Source organism: Mastomys coucha, unplaced genomic scaffold, assembly GCF_008632895.1.
Source record: "Mastomys coucha isolate ucsf_1 unplaced genomic scaffold, UCSF_Mcou_1 pScaffold9, whole genome shotgun sequence".
NCBI lineage: Eukaryota > Metazoa > Chordata > Mammalia > Rodentia > Muridae > Mastomys > Mastomys coucha.
Window position 1 is genome coordinate 13,539,452 of NW_022196915.1, and position 15,486 is coordinate 13,554,937.

Sequence of the window (15,486 nt, forward strand, 5' to 3'; positions counted from 1 at the left end):
AAAAAAAAAAAAAAAAAAAAAGACAGAACCCAGAAAATCAAACAAGGCCCAGGTCTATCCACTTATGCATAACTGAGCTGATCAGCTTTTAAGTAATTGTGAGAGATTTGCCTTTAAATCCGAGTCACCTACCTTTTGTTAAACAATCTTTATGGAAACATTGTTCCCATCAAATAGTATTTAAACAGTAAAGATTTGTTCAGAAGTCTTTTCTTTCTTGGCCTCGAAAGGCAGGTTCCTGTGAGACCTAAATAGGTGGTCCAGGAGAGATTCCCCGTACTGTGTCATCCTGTCTGAATCTCTGGGTGTGGATCCCTGGCTGTCACCACACAGGAAGCTTCATGATTGAAAAACTGCCATGTGCTATAGAATTCCTCCCGCTTCTACAATACGAGGCTCTTAATTGTGCCTTTTCCACCCTAGCTAGCTACCATAAACTATATGCTCTTCATCAAATAATTATAGAACTTGGAGGGCCTACTCAAAAGAGAAAAGATTTCTGTGACCTTTGCCATCAATAATTTTCCCACCCGGTTAATTGCATCCTGTGTAATTACATTTGCCCTGAGAGGGGAAGGGTTGAAAATGTCTCCTTGTCTGGCGTTCAGAAAGAATGTGAAATCGATATCTCGACAATTGAGGCCAGCTTCGGGGATCTCCAGCTGCACTTGGATGCAGAGCCCCAGTGCCGGCTCTTGTGGCCATCAGAGCCTAATCCTTTTGAAAGCATCTAGTCAGATGTGCAGTGGGAGGGGAAGCTCCGGTGGTGAGGCTGGGCTGGCACCGTTCAGTAACACCGTGGGCATTTTGTAGTCTCTGAGGGCTGTATGCAGTGAGCACACATTGGCTATCTGCCTTTTGGGGGTGATTGTGGCAAGGCTGGCATTCCCCTAAAATAATTCATCTGAAGCCTAGGAGCTCTCTCTGGTGCAGATATACACTGTGCTGAGAATTTTGTAAGTTGCTCAGTGAAACATTTCAATAAAGTATATGGCTAAAACTTTAGATTAAAAACAAAGTTTGGAAAAAAATTAAAAAAAAATAAAGTTTAAAAAGCCAAACAAACAGACAAGCAAAAAAGAAAGTTTGGGGTTATTCACTGGGAATTATCAGTTCTCTGCATCCGAAGTGATAAAGTCCACTGTTGACTTTGTGATCAGTTGAGACTTGAGCCTAAGTATTTAAGCTCAAGTGTCACGGAAGAACTATTTGTCAAATGGCAGAGAGCGATAGAGAATGTACTAGGAACAGTGATAGCGACCACTCCACGTGTCCCAGAGGAGTGGATGCAGGCTGTGCATTCTTCTGTTCTGTAGACCGTCCTTTAGCTTTGGTGTGTAGCTGGAGAAGCTGTGACCTTCAAGGAGGGAAAGTGTGTTCAGAAGTAATTAGGTCCAAATCTCATAAAAGCCTCTGCTTTGCTTAGGCATTGAATTCCTAAAAGGATTCCGAGTAATCCTGGAGGAGCTGAAATCCGAGGGGAGACAGTGCCAACAACTGATTCTAAAGGACCCCAAACAGCTCAACAGCAGCTTCAAAAGGACTGTAAGTCACACTCAGGGAATGGGTTCCTGAAGACACCATTGTCTCTGGGGTTTGAATGGTCTATTGAAGTCTGAAATTGGAGAAGGGGGGCCTCTGGGGTCCACAGCCTAGCCAAGGTGGGTGAGAATGGGAGGCAGCTGAGCCTGTCACATACCCAGGAAAGTTCTTCATCGGGGCTCTGGTGAACACACCTCTCTGGTTACACTGAAGCAGCAGTTCTGTGAGCTTACTTCCTCCAGCTCCCAGGCCCAGTACTAATGTGCCATGACTTTCTCGTCCAAAAGCGAAGTCTATCAGGTGGACCTGACCTTCTGCTTCCCTGGGATCTGCCTGGCCCTGGGATTGTGTCTGAGTGACTGTCAGTGTGGAGTGCAGGTCTTTTGTAGGTGGTGGGGTGGACAGTTCTCCACACTATGTGTGCCTTTGTTCCCTTTTAGGGAATGGAATCTCAGCCTTTCCTGAACATGAAATTTGAAACGGATTACTTTGTAAAGATTGTCCCTTTCCCTTCCATTAAAAATGAAAGCAATTACCATCCCTTCTTCTTTCGAACACGGGGTGAGTATGGCCTTCTCTGCTTGCCTCCTCATGGAGTGATGTCTACTTTGAGTGATTACAAACACACCACCACACACTGAGACCGAGTAAGTGGGGTGAGAAGCAAAGTCCTATCAGTCAACAACAACAAACCAAAAAGGACAAGGTCTCTCTACAGTACAGGCTACCCTGCAATTCTATAGATAGTCCAGGTTAGACTAAAGTCCATGTTAGGTCTCCTGCCTCAGCCTCACAAATTCTAGGATTAGAGGCATGAACCACTACACAAGCTCAAAAATGTATTTTCAGAAATAAAGACTAAGGGCTGGAGAGTTGGTTCAGCACTTAAGAGCATGGGCTATTCTCCCAGATTGTCTGGGTTTGATAACTCTAATGCCAAGGGATCCAATGCCTTCTTTTGTCCTCTGTGGACACCAGGTGTCTTAGTCAGGGTTTCTATTCCTACACAAACATGATGACCAAGAAGCAAGTTGGGGAGGAAAGGGTTTATTCAGCTCACTTCCACATTGCTGTTCATTACCAAAGGAAGTCAGGACTGGAACTCAAGCAGGTCAGGAAGCAGGAGCTGATGCAGAGGCCATGGAGGGATGTTCCTTACTGGCTTGCTTCCCCTGGCTTGCTCAGCCTGCTCTCTTATATACCCAAGACTTCCAGTCCAGGGATGCACCACCCACAAGGGGCCCTACCCCCTTGATCACTAATTGAGAAAATGCCCCACAGATGGATCTCATGGAGGCACTTCCCCCAACTGAAACTCCCTTCTTGGTGATAACTCCAGCCTGTGTCAAGTTGACACAAAACCAGCCAGTACACCAGGCATACCAGTTGTGTACAGACATACAGGCAGGCAAAACACCCATACATATAAAATAATATAAAGTAAGTAAATAAGCAAATAAACAACTAGTGAAGGCTAGCAGCGGGAGGCTGGAGCTCAGTGGTGGAATGCATGTCTAGCATCTGCTAGGTTAGTCTTTAGCATTGGGTAGGAGGTACTTGCTAGACATGGTAGCACATGCCTGTAATCACAGTTCTCGGGAGAGGAAAGCACGAGGGTTGCTTCCAGTTTGAGGTCAGCTTTACCTGCATAGGATTTGCATCAGGCGTGGGTATATATGCGTGTGTGTGTGTGTGTGTGCGTGTGCGTGTGCGTGTGTGTGCGTGTGTGTGTGTGTGTGTGCGTGTGTGTGTGTGTGCGTGTGTGTGTGCGTGTGTGTGTGCGTGTGTGTGTGTGTGCGTGTGTGTGCGTGCGTGTGTGTGTGCGTGTGTGTGTGCGTGTGTGTGTGTGTGCGTGTGTGTGTGCGTGTGTGTGTGCGTGTGTGTGTGTGTGCGTGTGCGCGTGCGCGTGCGCGCGTGCACTATGATGTGGAGGTCAGGTTAACTGGGGTAGTTGGCCTTTTTCTTCTACCACATGGGGCCTGGGGATCGAACTCAGAACATCAGACTTGCAGGCAGATGCCTTACCTGTCAAGCCATCTCACCAGTCCAGCATTTATTTTATTTTATTTTTTTGAAGATGCTGTGATCACTATTAACATATCCATGTATAAAAACTGTGGTGTTTGTTGGCTAGTGTGATTTTTTTTTTATTTTATTTTTATTTTTTTTCTAGGTTGGTTGTAGAACGCTTGCCTTGCTTGCACAAAGCCCTCTGATCTCTAGCATTCTACAAAAAGGTTAGGGGGTGATTCAAACAAACAATCCAAAAACCAGGGTAGGAATAAAAAAGTTGATTTTGAGGTAAATTATGAAGGTAAAATGATGTAATGTCAAGAGTGTGGTGGGGATGAGTGAAAACCATGACTGGCAAGGTGGTTTAGGTGGACAGGGATCTATCTGCTTGCCAGCAAGGCTGACCACTTGAGTTCAATTTACAGGATCCATGTGGGAAAAGGAGAGATCCAACTCCCCAAGATCCGTAATTTTTGACTGCCCCTTTATTGACTGTGACATGCATATGCCCCCACACGTAAGATAAACGAGTGTAATTTGAAAAAGGCTATACCCGAGACCACTTATTTCTGGAAAGTCTTATTAAATTAACAAAGTTTATTCAGACTGTATTCTAAATGCTTTCTAATGTTAGTGAGGTCCATCTCTGTAGTAATCGTTGAAGAAGCCCCCCACTCTCTCCTCCCCGTGCACAGAGAGGGCACAGGGCTTTGTGAGGGTTTGAGCTCTAAATCTCTGAAGCCCAACTACCAGCTACCTACCAACCATGCCAGTTTTCCAGTTGTTTGCTTTTCTTGCCTATTCTGTTTGTTCTGGTTTCTCTTTTGTCTCCCTTACTGGCAGCTTTTAGATACGGTGGCCAGTCACTGTGAGACCTTCCTTCAGTGGCTTCTTCCTGATCATATTTCTTATCTAGGGTTCTTGGTCTAGGATGGCCAGCTGCCTCCAGGGATCCTCTTTGCTTGTGACTGGACTAGCTGTATTCCTCATCTTCTATGAAATACTTGGTCTCAGCCCTAGTATGCACCCATTTATTTATTTATTTATTTATTTATTTATTTATTTATTTATGTTCTTCAAGACAGGGTTTTTCTGTGTAGCCCTAGCTGTCCTGGAGCTCACTCTGTAGACCAGGCTGGCCTCCAATTCAGAACACGTGCCTCTGCCTCCCAAGTGCTGGGATTAAAGGCATGTGCCACCACTGCCTGGCATGAGGTTTTGTTTTGTTTATTTTATTTTATTTATTATTTTTTTGAGGTTGTTTTCTATGCTGCCAAGTTATTTTGTAAGACTTGGTTTCATAATTAAAAATGAGATTCACTGGGTCAGGACCATGTGGTTGTCCCATCTGTTGCTTTCTGCATAATGGCCAGATAGAGGAACCAAAGAATGTGTTTATGACAAAAAACCCTGCCTAAAACCTAGTGTAATTTAGGATTAAAATTTCCTATTTGAATTCATGAGTTTTGAAATAAGATGCATGATGGGCTGTATATTGAGAATACGAGTATTTACACACCATGTTAGTGTACCATGACTTTGATACCACCTCGGTTTTCTTGACATTATATGGACCCTTCTAGGAGACTGGCTTAGCAGTATAGTGCGGCTACTGCTTGCCCTTTTTCGTAGTGTCACTGGGATGGAATATCGTTTCAAAGGCCCTGGCTCAGAGATAGATTTTCACTGATGACAGACTACTTAGTACTGTCTGTATTGCCATTCATAGAGCCCACCAAGAAGAGTTTAAATTGGAATGCCTGAAACAATGTCTCAGTGGTTACCAGACCCACTGGAGAGCTCTCTTGCCTGTAGACATCCCACAAGAGTAAACACTGAGTGACGGAAACATGAAAAGTTCCTTCCTTTGCCTTTGGAGCGTTGAGACTAGGCAGTAATGGACAAGCTTTAAAAGCCTCCATGACTTCACACAGCTTCCACTTAGGTGGTGTGAAATACACCACATTAATATGTGTATGTCCTATCTTTTAAATGGTTGTTAGATACAACAATTATAATGCAAATATGGTTGAAATGATGTAATTTGTACCTTCTCCAGCACATCAGGCTCCGTATATTTTGTTCAATTGTTATAGAAGGAAAAAAATCAAACTGTCCTAAAACTAAAAATATTTTTTTTTTGTTTTGTTTTGTTAAAACATAACAGCCTGTGATCTGTTGTTACAACCTGACAACTTGGCCTGTAAGCCCTGTAAGTATGGCTGTCTGTTGAGTCTCAAATGTGTTAACCCCATAATGGTGTTGGGGCAGCCTTTGGGTACTTAGCTCTGGGCCCTTCTCCTCACAGTCTGGAAGCCTCGAAACCTGAATATCACCCAGCACGGTTTCGACATGCAAGTGTCCTTCGACCATGCACCGCAGAACTTCGGCTTCCGTGCCTTCCATGTTCACTATAAGCTCAAGCACGAAGGCCCCTTCAGGCGGAGGACTTGCAGGCAGGTGAGCGACTGTGTGTGAAGAACACAAGTGTTTTAGAATGCTACTGGATGGTGGGAGTGAGTGTAGGACTACAGCGGTCAGTGGTTGTTACGAATGCCACTGGGTCTGTCACCAGCTGACTTACCACTGTCCCTTGTTATCTCCACCTTAGCTGCTCTGGGGTGGTACAGAGCTAGAGGATCCAAAGCAGTCTGCCTTCTGTTCTGAGCGTCTACAGGCTCTGTGTGTCAGGTAGCCCCTGAACGTTCTGCTCTTCAGATCCTGACTGCTCATCAAACAGCTTGCTTCCATTCCTCCTTTATAGGTGGAGAACCTAGGGCTCAGGGAGGGCACCTGGCTTCTTGGAGGTCATATAACTAAGGAGAAAAAAGGCCTCTAGCCAAGTCACTAGCAAATCAATCAGTGGCTTTGGATTTTTTTGTATGTATGTATGTATGTATGTATGTATGTATGTATGTATTTTTTAATAAACAAAAGGCCAGGGTTAAATAAAAACCTGAAAATGAACATCATGAACTGAGTGTGGCCAGAGCAATGGGAAAGGCTTTGTGGAAATTTAGTGACTGATGCATGGTGCCCCACGCTCTCTCCCTGTCCTGTGTGTGCTGGGTCCTGTTGTAGCCTTGCCCTCCTGTGTCCCCTCCCCTTTACCACTGCGCTTCTTGGAGCATCTGCTCAAGTTAGATGATGACAGATGAGTGCAGGCCAGTCCCAACTCATCTCTCCTCGCTTTAAATGGGTTTGCATTGGTTTTTAGTGTGTAACTATGATCTGCCAAAGTTCTACATGCAAGTTCCACACGTCATTCTTGCAAGACGGGAGTCTCACTAGGTAGCCTTGGTTAGCTTGAGACTCACAAGGTAGTACAGGACCATGATGTAGTAAGGCTGTCCTTGAACATGGCTTACCTCTGCTTCCTGAGTGATGGGATTAAAGGCCTGTGCCACCATGACAGACCCTGCTCTTTCTTTCTTTTTGGTTTTTTTGAGACAGGGTTTCTCTGTGTAGCTGTGGCTGTCCTGGAACTCATTCTGTAGACCAGGCTGGCCTCAAACGCAGAAATCCGTCTGCCTTTGCCTCCCAAGTGCTGCTTGGGCCCAGCTCTTTCTTAGACAGACAGACAGACAGACAGACAAAAATTGTTTTTTCATCTGAAAAAGTTAAGCTAGTTTTATTTATTTTAGGAGTACACATAACAGGTATATTTTTATTTTATGTGTATAAATGTTTTGCCTCTCTGTATGTCTGCACGACATGCATAGAATGCTTGCTATAGTCCAGAAGAGGGTATCAGATCCCCTGGAATTAGCATTGCAGGTGGTTGTGTAACTGTCATGTGGGTTCTAGGATCCTGACAGTAAATGCTCTTAATCACTGAGCCTTCTGGAGTCCCTCCTCTCACCTTTTTATTAAGTAAAGGGTATTCTAGTTTTCTTTCTTTCTTTTTTTTTAAAGATTTATTTTATTTATTTATTTGTATGGGTACACTGTAGCTATACAGATGGCCATGAGTCATCATGTGTGTGGCTGCTGGGAATTGAAAATTGAACTCAGGACCTCTGCCGGCCCCGCTCGCTCCAGTTCCGCTCCCTCTGGGGTAATTCACTGTAGCTGTCTTCAGACGCACCAGAAGAGGGCGTCAGATCTCATTACGGATGGTTGTGAGCCACCATGTGGTTGCTGGGATCCGAACTCAGGACCTTTGGAAGAGCAGTCAGTGGTCTTATCCACTGAGCCATCTCGCCAGCTCTAGTTAATGTATTTTTTACCCACTGAGCCATCTCGCCAGCTCTAGTTAATGTATTTTCAAGTGACAAAGACGAGGCACTCCCAGCTAGGCACAAGCTATGGCAAGAGTCCTGAGCCTTTTTATTCAGTGAAGTTCTAGTAATGTGTGGTGGATGAACACTGCTGTCCCGTCACATCTGGGAGTGAGCTCAAGCCAGCGGCTGGTCTCCCTCAGCGTCGGGATGAAATGCCGGCAGCTCTTTTTACCACGTGGGCATTTGAGTTGCTGTTTGCTTTTTGTAGGACCAGAATACAGAGACAACCAGCTGCCTCCTCCAAAATGTTTCTCCAGGGGATTATATCATTGAGGTATGTACCACTGTAGACTGCCCTCTTGTTACTTCCACAGAAAGCAGCTTACGTGGAATTCTGAGTGTTTTGTTTATTGGTTTCAAGACTGAGTCCGGTGTAGCCCAGGCTAGTCTCAAACCCCTATAGAGCTGAGGTGAGGATAAGTTTGAAAGGCTAATGTCTCCTGCCTCTACCTCCTGGGATTACAGGTACCCACGCTATGGTCTTTGCTTTTATGCAGACCCTGGGGATTTGAACTCAGGTCTTCAAGCTTGCACAACAAGTACTTTAATCCATGAAGCCATCTCCTCAGCCCCATTTTTTGTTTTTTGTTTTTTGTTTTTCAAGACAGGGTTTCTCTGTGTAGCCCTGGCTGTCCTGGATCTCACTCTGTAGACCAGGCTGGCCTTGAACTCAGAAATCTGCCTGCCTCTGCCTCCCAAGTGTTGGGCTTAAGGTGTGCGCCACCACTACCCAGCCTTTTAAAAGACTTTTATTTTATGTGTATGTGCCTGCATGTATGTATGTGCCATGCATATGTAGGTGCCCTTGTGTGTGAGTATGTGTAGCTGTCTTCAGACACACCGGAATAGGGCATCAGATCCCATTACAGATTATTGTGAGCCACCATGTGGTTGCTGGGAATTGAACTCAGGACCTCTGGAAGAACAGCCAGTGAGTGCTCTTAACCCATGAGCTATCTCTCCATCCCCAACCACTTTTTTTTTCTTTTTTAAAAGAAGGTTGATTTATAATGTTAAACCATCACCATTATCCTCCCTTATTGGCTCCCATACCCACTGGCCTGGGAGGGAAAGATGAATGAAGCCACCAGTGTTCTACTTCCCTGTAGATACAATGTATAGACGTGCTACCACTTACAAAATAGTAACAGCGAGCTCTCTGTTTTGTAGCTGGTGGACGACAGCAACACCACCAGGAAAGCTGCACAGTACGTGGTGAAGCCAGGTAAAGCTCTTGAGGTTGGATTTGATGTCACACTCTCGGGAGCAGGCTTCTAGTGTTTTCTGTGCTCTGTAATTCATGGCTTACAAAACCCCAGTCACCGACCTCTTCTCTCTTAAGTGATTGTTCATCAAGGACGTTCTTTTCATGTTGTTGATGCCCGCGAGGTCAAAGCCCGCATGGCATCTGCCAAGGATAGTAGGCAATTATTCTTAGAAGACGAGTAGGGGGGGAGGAGCTTTCCTTCTCAGAGTTCATAGCATATTTAGAGCTATTAGATTATTTTCTACAACACTTTACAAAGGAACTGTTGAATCCTTTTATAATCACGACAGCTTATAATCACGACAGCAGAGCTAGAGTAAGGTGGCTGGGGACCCTGGAACCTGTTAGTCAGCTTATGTTTTAAAAAAGGGGCCAGGGGGTGGGATGGCGGTGGGGTGCTCTTTTTCCTTTTCTGAACCAGTTCTGCTGCTTGAGTTTAAAAGCTCTCTCTTTGAAACCTCTCAGTGCAGTCTCCCTGGGCTGGACCCATCAGAGCTGTGGCCATCACTGTGCCTCTGGTTGTCATATCTGCGTTCGCAACCCTCTTCACTGTGATGTGCAGAAAGAAGCAGCAAGGTACCTGTCTATGCTGTGCCTGCTTTTCTCCACCCTCTAGTTTGTGGCAGGCCAAGAGTAGGTCCCAACAAAGACCGGGCCTGGGGAGCCCTGCTTCCCTCAGGAGGGGCCTGGGAGCCCTCATACTTCCTTGCTAGTTCCTTGCCTCCTGTAGTTCCCAGAATTAAAATCTTTGGCTCTTAATCTCTTGGACCTGGCAATGGCTGGTCATAATCTAGTTCTCAAACTCAGGAAGTCTGAAGCCTGAGAACAGTCCGCCATTGAGAAGTTAGGTCTTTTACCTAGAAAACTGTAGATGAGCCATATCTTGATCTGGATGGGGTTACCCAGGTGAATCCACAGATAAAAGTCATAAAGATGTTCACTTAAGATTTGTATGCTTTAAGCTGAGCATGGTGGCACAAGCTTAGCATCCCAGTTGCTTGGGAGGCTGAGGCAGGAGGATCTCTCAAATTCAGGAACTGGAGGCTAGACTAAGTAATACAGCGAGACCCTTTGTTCCCCCCCCCCCCAACCCAGCAACAACAAAAAACAAAAAGTCATTTTTGTTGTTGTTTTAGTTTACTTTACCTTTGTAAATTATACTTTAAAAAATTATTCTCCCTCCCTTAGCTAATGTTTAGTTAGTTCATCTGGTTGCCAGAGCCATCCCTGGGCCCTTCACTTCACTAACCGGAGGGGCTGCTGCTGTGTTTCTTGGCATGTTCAGGGACAGTTTCAGGTTAATACAGTTTTTTCACTTTTTGCTACACCACGACAGAAACCTTACAGCTTGAGGCAGATGGAGTCAGAGACCCAAGACTCCCCAGGTTCAGCTGCTTCTTTTGGTAAACTTACTTTTGAGACTTGGATCTCATGTTAGCTCAGGCTGGCCTCCATCTTGCCAAGTAGTTAAGGAAGACCACAAACTTCTGACCTTTCTCCGTCCACCTCCCAAGTGCTGGGATTTCAGTTATGAGACACTGAGCCCCAGGTCCTATGAAAAGGCAAAGCTTTGTTTATAGGTGTCAACCTTATCTTCTTTCCCAATTTAGAAAATATATATTCACATTTAGATGAAGAAAGCCCCGAGTCCTCCACATATGCTGCGGTTCTCCCCAAAGACAGGCTCCAGCCTCGGCCCAAGGTCTTTCTCTGCTACTCCAGTAAAGATGGCCAGAATCACATGAACGTGGTCCAGTGTTTTGCCTATTTCCTGCAAGATTTCTGTGGCTGTGAGGTATGAAATCTAGTTTGTTCTCTTACCCTGGGCAGTTCTCTTCGCTGCTGTTCTGGGAACCTACTTTTTTGCCTAATACCTTACTTTCCAAACCAAAGTCTGTCTTAGTTTGTCCTGCGTCCTTAGTTTCACACAGTCATTCGTGAAACCTTTGAGTGGCACCCACACTGTAGGATGTTTTGTGGTACCCTACCATGGAGCACGTGACCAGAGTGTGAGACTGTCATGTGATATCACAGAGAGTGCTTACAGGGTCAAGCCTCAGCGGGGCATCAGGGAGAGAACACAAAGGAAGAGAGCTTTTAGGAGTCTAGGCATTTCCCTGAAGGAGGTTTGCTGGGATTGGGAATAGAGGTTGGGACCGCCCCTGGAAGGAAGGGATCTCTAAGACCGGGAGGAATGTGTACAAAGGGCTGAGGTTGATTGGTATGAAGTCATAGAAAGTCATAGAGAAGGCCTTAGCTAGAGAGAGAACCAGGAAGTAGGAGAGAGCTCCAGAATTTACAGAATGTATGGATGTCCATACTGGTTTCTTAACTCTTCTTCTTCTTCTTCCTCCTCTTCTTCTTCCTCCTCTTCCTCCCCCTCTTTCTCTTTCTACTCTTCCTCCTCCTCTTCTTCCTCCTCCTCCTCCTCCTCCTCCTCTTCCTCCTCCTCCTCCTCCTCCTTTTGTTTTTCTCACTCAGTAGCTCTGACTGTCCTGGAATTCAATTTGTAGACCAGGCTGGCCTCAAATCCATAGAGATCCACTGCCCCTGCCTCCTAAGTGCTGGGATTAAAAGCATGTACTCCCGAGCCTGGCTTTCTTAGGCATTCTTGAGTTAACTATCATAATGTAGCTTTTCTATAAACAATGACACTTAATGTTTAGAGTCTTACGCTGTTCATTTGTCACAAATACAAGTTATCATGTGATGTTTGGTCCATTTGGCCCATTCCTTTGGTGAGACTGCCCTCTGGTGTTAATAAGGTGTATTTAAAAGCTGGTGGGATTGCCTCCTGTTGGGAAAGCTTTGAGTTTAGCAGATGAATCAATGCTGGGAAACACTGCAGACTGCAACTGTAGATAGCCAGTGGCCCCATGCTGTTCGGATAGCACAAACAGAGGTGGCATCTCCGTGCCTGTTCTTTTGCACATAGATGGAACTACACATAGGCTTTGTTTTAAATAGCTACGTCATCTGTATAACTGACTTACCGTAGCTACATTAGTCCAGCTTGTGAAGCTTCTCTGTTCTGGGCTTGCCTGTTTCTGATGATTTCTCAAGAATAAACAAACACCTCACAATGGAATTGCTGAGTCAAAGATAGGAATGTTCTTAAAAACACTTATGTTTTATTAATTAAGATGAAATCAGCTTAGAGGGTACAGAGGGTTTTGTTTTTGTTTTTTTACAGATTTGCAAAACATTCGACACGATTTAACCAACTACACAGGTCAAAAGCTTAGTAGACACGCTGTTTTTGTGTGGTATAGAATCCTAGGGGCCACATGTTTTAAACTACCAGATAACTTGAATATGCATAATGCAGCAGTGTGGAGTTTTTAACCTATGCCACTTTGTGCTCCCAGCAGGTCATGTGCTTCCACGGGAACTCTTTGGATCTGCAAGCACACATTAGCTAACTTGCCTAGCTCAAAGGCTGGGCAGTTCTAATCCTCTGCCTGGCTATCATAGATTTACCTCCAGTACTCCCGACTCAATGTCCTTTAAATCTATGATCTATTTTTGCTGCCCCTTATGGGTGGCCCCTCATCTTTGCTGCCCACGACGCTCCTGGACAGTCCTTCTGGGGGCCACATTCCTTCTCACCTACATTTCGGATGATTTTCCTTCTGCAGCTCTAAATCTGATCTGTCTCCTTCTGAATTCCTGGAGATTCTCCTCTCTCCCTCTCTCTCCCTTGTCCTAGCCCACACATATCTGAGAGTCCCACCTCATTTGCCTTTGTCCAACCATTGGCCGCTGGCATCTTTATCGATCAATTAAAAACCAATTGGGGACAAGGACCTTTAGCGTTTGGATACACAGATTCCCCATTAAATCAAAGCATTAGAACTAATCCCCAACAATAATGTTAGCATGCATTAAAGTATGAGATGAGTCAGTCTTCTTTTCAGCAGATGGATAGGCACAGGGGCTTTCTTCTCTTGGTACCATTTTAGAAAAGAAGAATTTAATCCTTCCAGAGTGGCCCTCTGCTGTATAATCTGTGTTTAGATGTTAGGGACTTTTTTTTTTTTTTGAGCTACAGGAGAAGTGGTACCAATACAGTTGTCAAGGGATGCTACTTACGGTATCCTACAGGAGAAACGGTACCAGTACAGTTCCCAAGGGATGCTACTTACAGTATCTGATGAAAGCAGTTTGAAAGGGTAGAAATCTTTTGAGGGTATCAGACATACTTGGATTTCTTTGTTTTAGCAGGGATCCCACTACCCTCTTGTGACGCTCTTATGTCCAAACCCCTTAACTCACAGGCCTTGTAGAGCTCTGACACTGTAGATCTCATGGAACCAAGAGAAAGGTGCAGTCCAGACAGGGCTAACCAGGAAAACTAGACTATACAGCAGAACAGCGGGCCAACCCTGGGTCTATGAACACGCCCACAGAGGTCCTCTTTCTTAGTCACACTTTGCATGTGAGTCACCTGTCATAGTAGATGGCTCTGGCACCAGGCCTAAGCTCCATATCCCAGTACAGTATGGAGTCACAATCCACTTTCTCTTCTCAGAGCCGTTTAGCCTGTGTCCAGGATCTTTCTGCTTCTTGTATCTGGCAGTCACACTCATCACATGGACCACTCACAATTCCTTCCCTTCACACTGTAAGACATCCTCAAAGTGTCTTAGACAAGCTGCTGAAAATCCTGGCTTCCGTCTCCTCACTTGTAGGGCCGCAGTAGTAATGACCTCATGTGTTATCAAAATGATGCCACGGATGGCAAGCACTCTCAGGAAGTCTGGTGTGTGGATGCAGTTGTTGACCATAGATAGAGCTTGTACATGCTCTCAGACACACATGCATGGTAACCCAGAACCTGCACATATCCCTGCTAATAATGGCTGAAGGGCAGATGATTGGACCTCATTGTCTTGTTCCAGTCTTCTGTCTGGGCATTGGTGTAAATGAATACTGAGGTGACCTGTGCTCTTCCCAGGTGGCTTTGGACCTATGGGAAGATTTCAGCCTCTGCAGAGAGGGGCAGAGAGAATGGGTCATTCAGAAGATTCACGAGTCCCAGTTCATCATCGTCGTGTGCTCCAAAGGCATGAAGTACTTTGTAGATAAGAAGAACTTCAGACACAAAGGAGGCAGTCGCGGAGCGGCACAGGGAGAGCTCTTCCTAGTGGCCGTGGCAGCCATTGCCGAGAAGCTCCGTCAGGCCAAACAGAGCTCATCTGCCGCACTGAGCAAGTTCATTGCCGTCTACTTTGATTATTCCTGTGAAGGGGATGTACCCTGTACCCTGGACCTGAGCACCAAGTACAAGCTCATGGACAACCTTCCTGAGCTCTGTTCCCATCTGCACTCGGGAGGGCATGAGGAGCTGGGTCAGCACCCGGGGCATGGCAGCAGAAGGAACTACTTCCGGAGCAAGTCTGGCCGCTCCCTGTATGTTGCCATTTGCAACATGCACCAGTTTATTGATGAGGAACCTGACTGGTTCGAGAAGCAGTTTATACCCTTCCAATATCCCCCTGTGCACTACCAGGAGCCAGTCCTGGAGAAATTTGACTCAGGTTTGGTTTTAAATGATGTCATAAGCAAACCAGGGCCAGAAAGTGACTTCTGTCTAAAAGTTGAGGCTTCTATACTTGGGGCCACTGGGCCAGCTGACTCTTACTCATACCTGGAGAATCAGCATGCAGGCCTGGACCAGGACACTGAGGCCCAGCCCACCTGTGATAGTGGCCCTGCCTTGCAGCCCCTATTGCATGCAGTGAAAGCTGGCAGTCCCTCAGATATGCCACGGGACTCGGGCATATATGATTCCTCTGTGCCCTCATCGGAGCTCTCTCTGCCTCTGATGGAAGGACTCTCCCCTGATCAGATAGAAACATCTTCCCTGACTGAGAGCGTATCTTCCTCTTCTGGCCTAGGTAAGATGTCTTAGGACTGCGCCCTTATTTAATCTGTCTGTCTTCTCACCTAACTATCATCTATTATGTTTTTGTTGTTGTAGATTTGTTTGTTTGTTTTTTGAGATAGGGTAGCTCACTGGGCAGTTCTGACTGTCCTGGAGCACCCTATGTAGACCAAGCTGGCCCTGAACTCACAGAGATCCACCTGCTTCTGCTTCCCGAGTGCTGGGATTAAAGGCTTCCACCACTGTGCCTGACTAGGGACTGGGCTTTTGGTACAGGTCATACAGCCTTTGGCCACGCTTCTAAAAGCCATTAAAGCATTTCCCCAATTTGAGTATCTTATTGGAAAGTGAAACCTGATAGGAAATAACGTAACTCCTCCGATAGTCTGGATTTAGTTCCGGAAATAGGAATATTGAACTGCAGAAATGGTGATGGTAATTATGGCAAGCCACTCAAACCCCTCCACCAGTGTTATATATGCTGCTGCATGTAG

At 45.6% G+C, this 15,486-nt stretch overlaps 1 protein-coding gene across 2 annotated transcripts in view; it reads left to right on the plus strand.

The window, feature by feature from the left end:
* Window positions 1-15,486, plus strand: part of Il17rd (interleukin 17 receptor D) — a 66,116-nt gene that overhangs the window by 44,147 nt on the left and 6,483 nt on the right. Inside the window, exons 4-12 of one of the 2 annotated variants that reach the window (XM_031361442.1) lie at window positions 1,427-1,545; window positions 1,983-2,103; window positions 5,723-5,767; window positions 5,864-6,015; window positions 8,047-8,112; window positions 9,009-9,063; window positions 9,571-9,681; window positions 10,716-10,900; window positions 14,063-15,005. In XM_031361442.1, the coding sequence (XP_031217302.1) occupies window positions 1,427-1,545; window positions 1,983-2,103; window positions 5,723-5,767; window positions 5,864-6,015; window positions 8,047-8,112; window positions 9,009-9,063; window positions 9,571-9,681; window positions 10,716-10,900; window positions 14,063-15,005 (1,797 nt within the window). The remainder of the gene's footprint in view (window positions 1-1,426; window positions 1,546-1,982; window positions 2,104-5,722; window positions 5,768-5,863; window positions 6,016-8,046; window positions 8,113-9,008; window positions 9,064-9,570; window positions 9,682-10,715; window positions 10,901-14,062; window positions 15,006-15,486) is intronic. The other variant, XM_031361443.1, reaches the window with a different exon arrangement.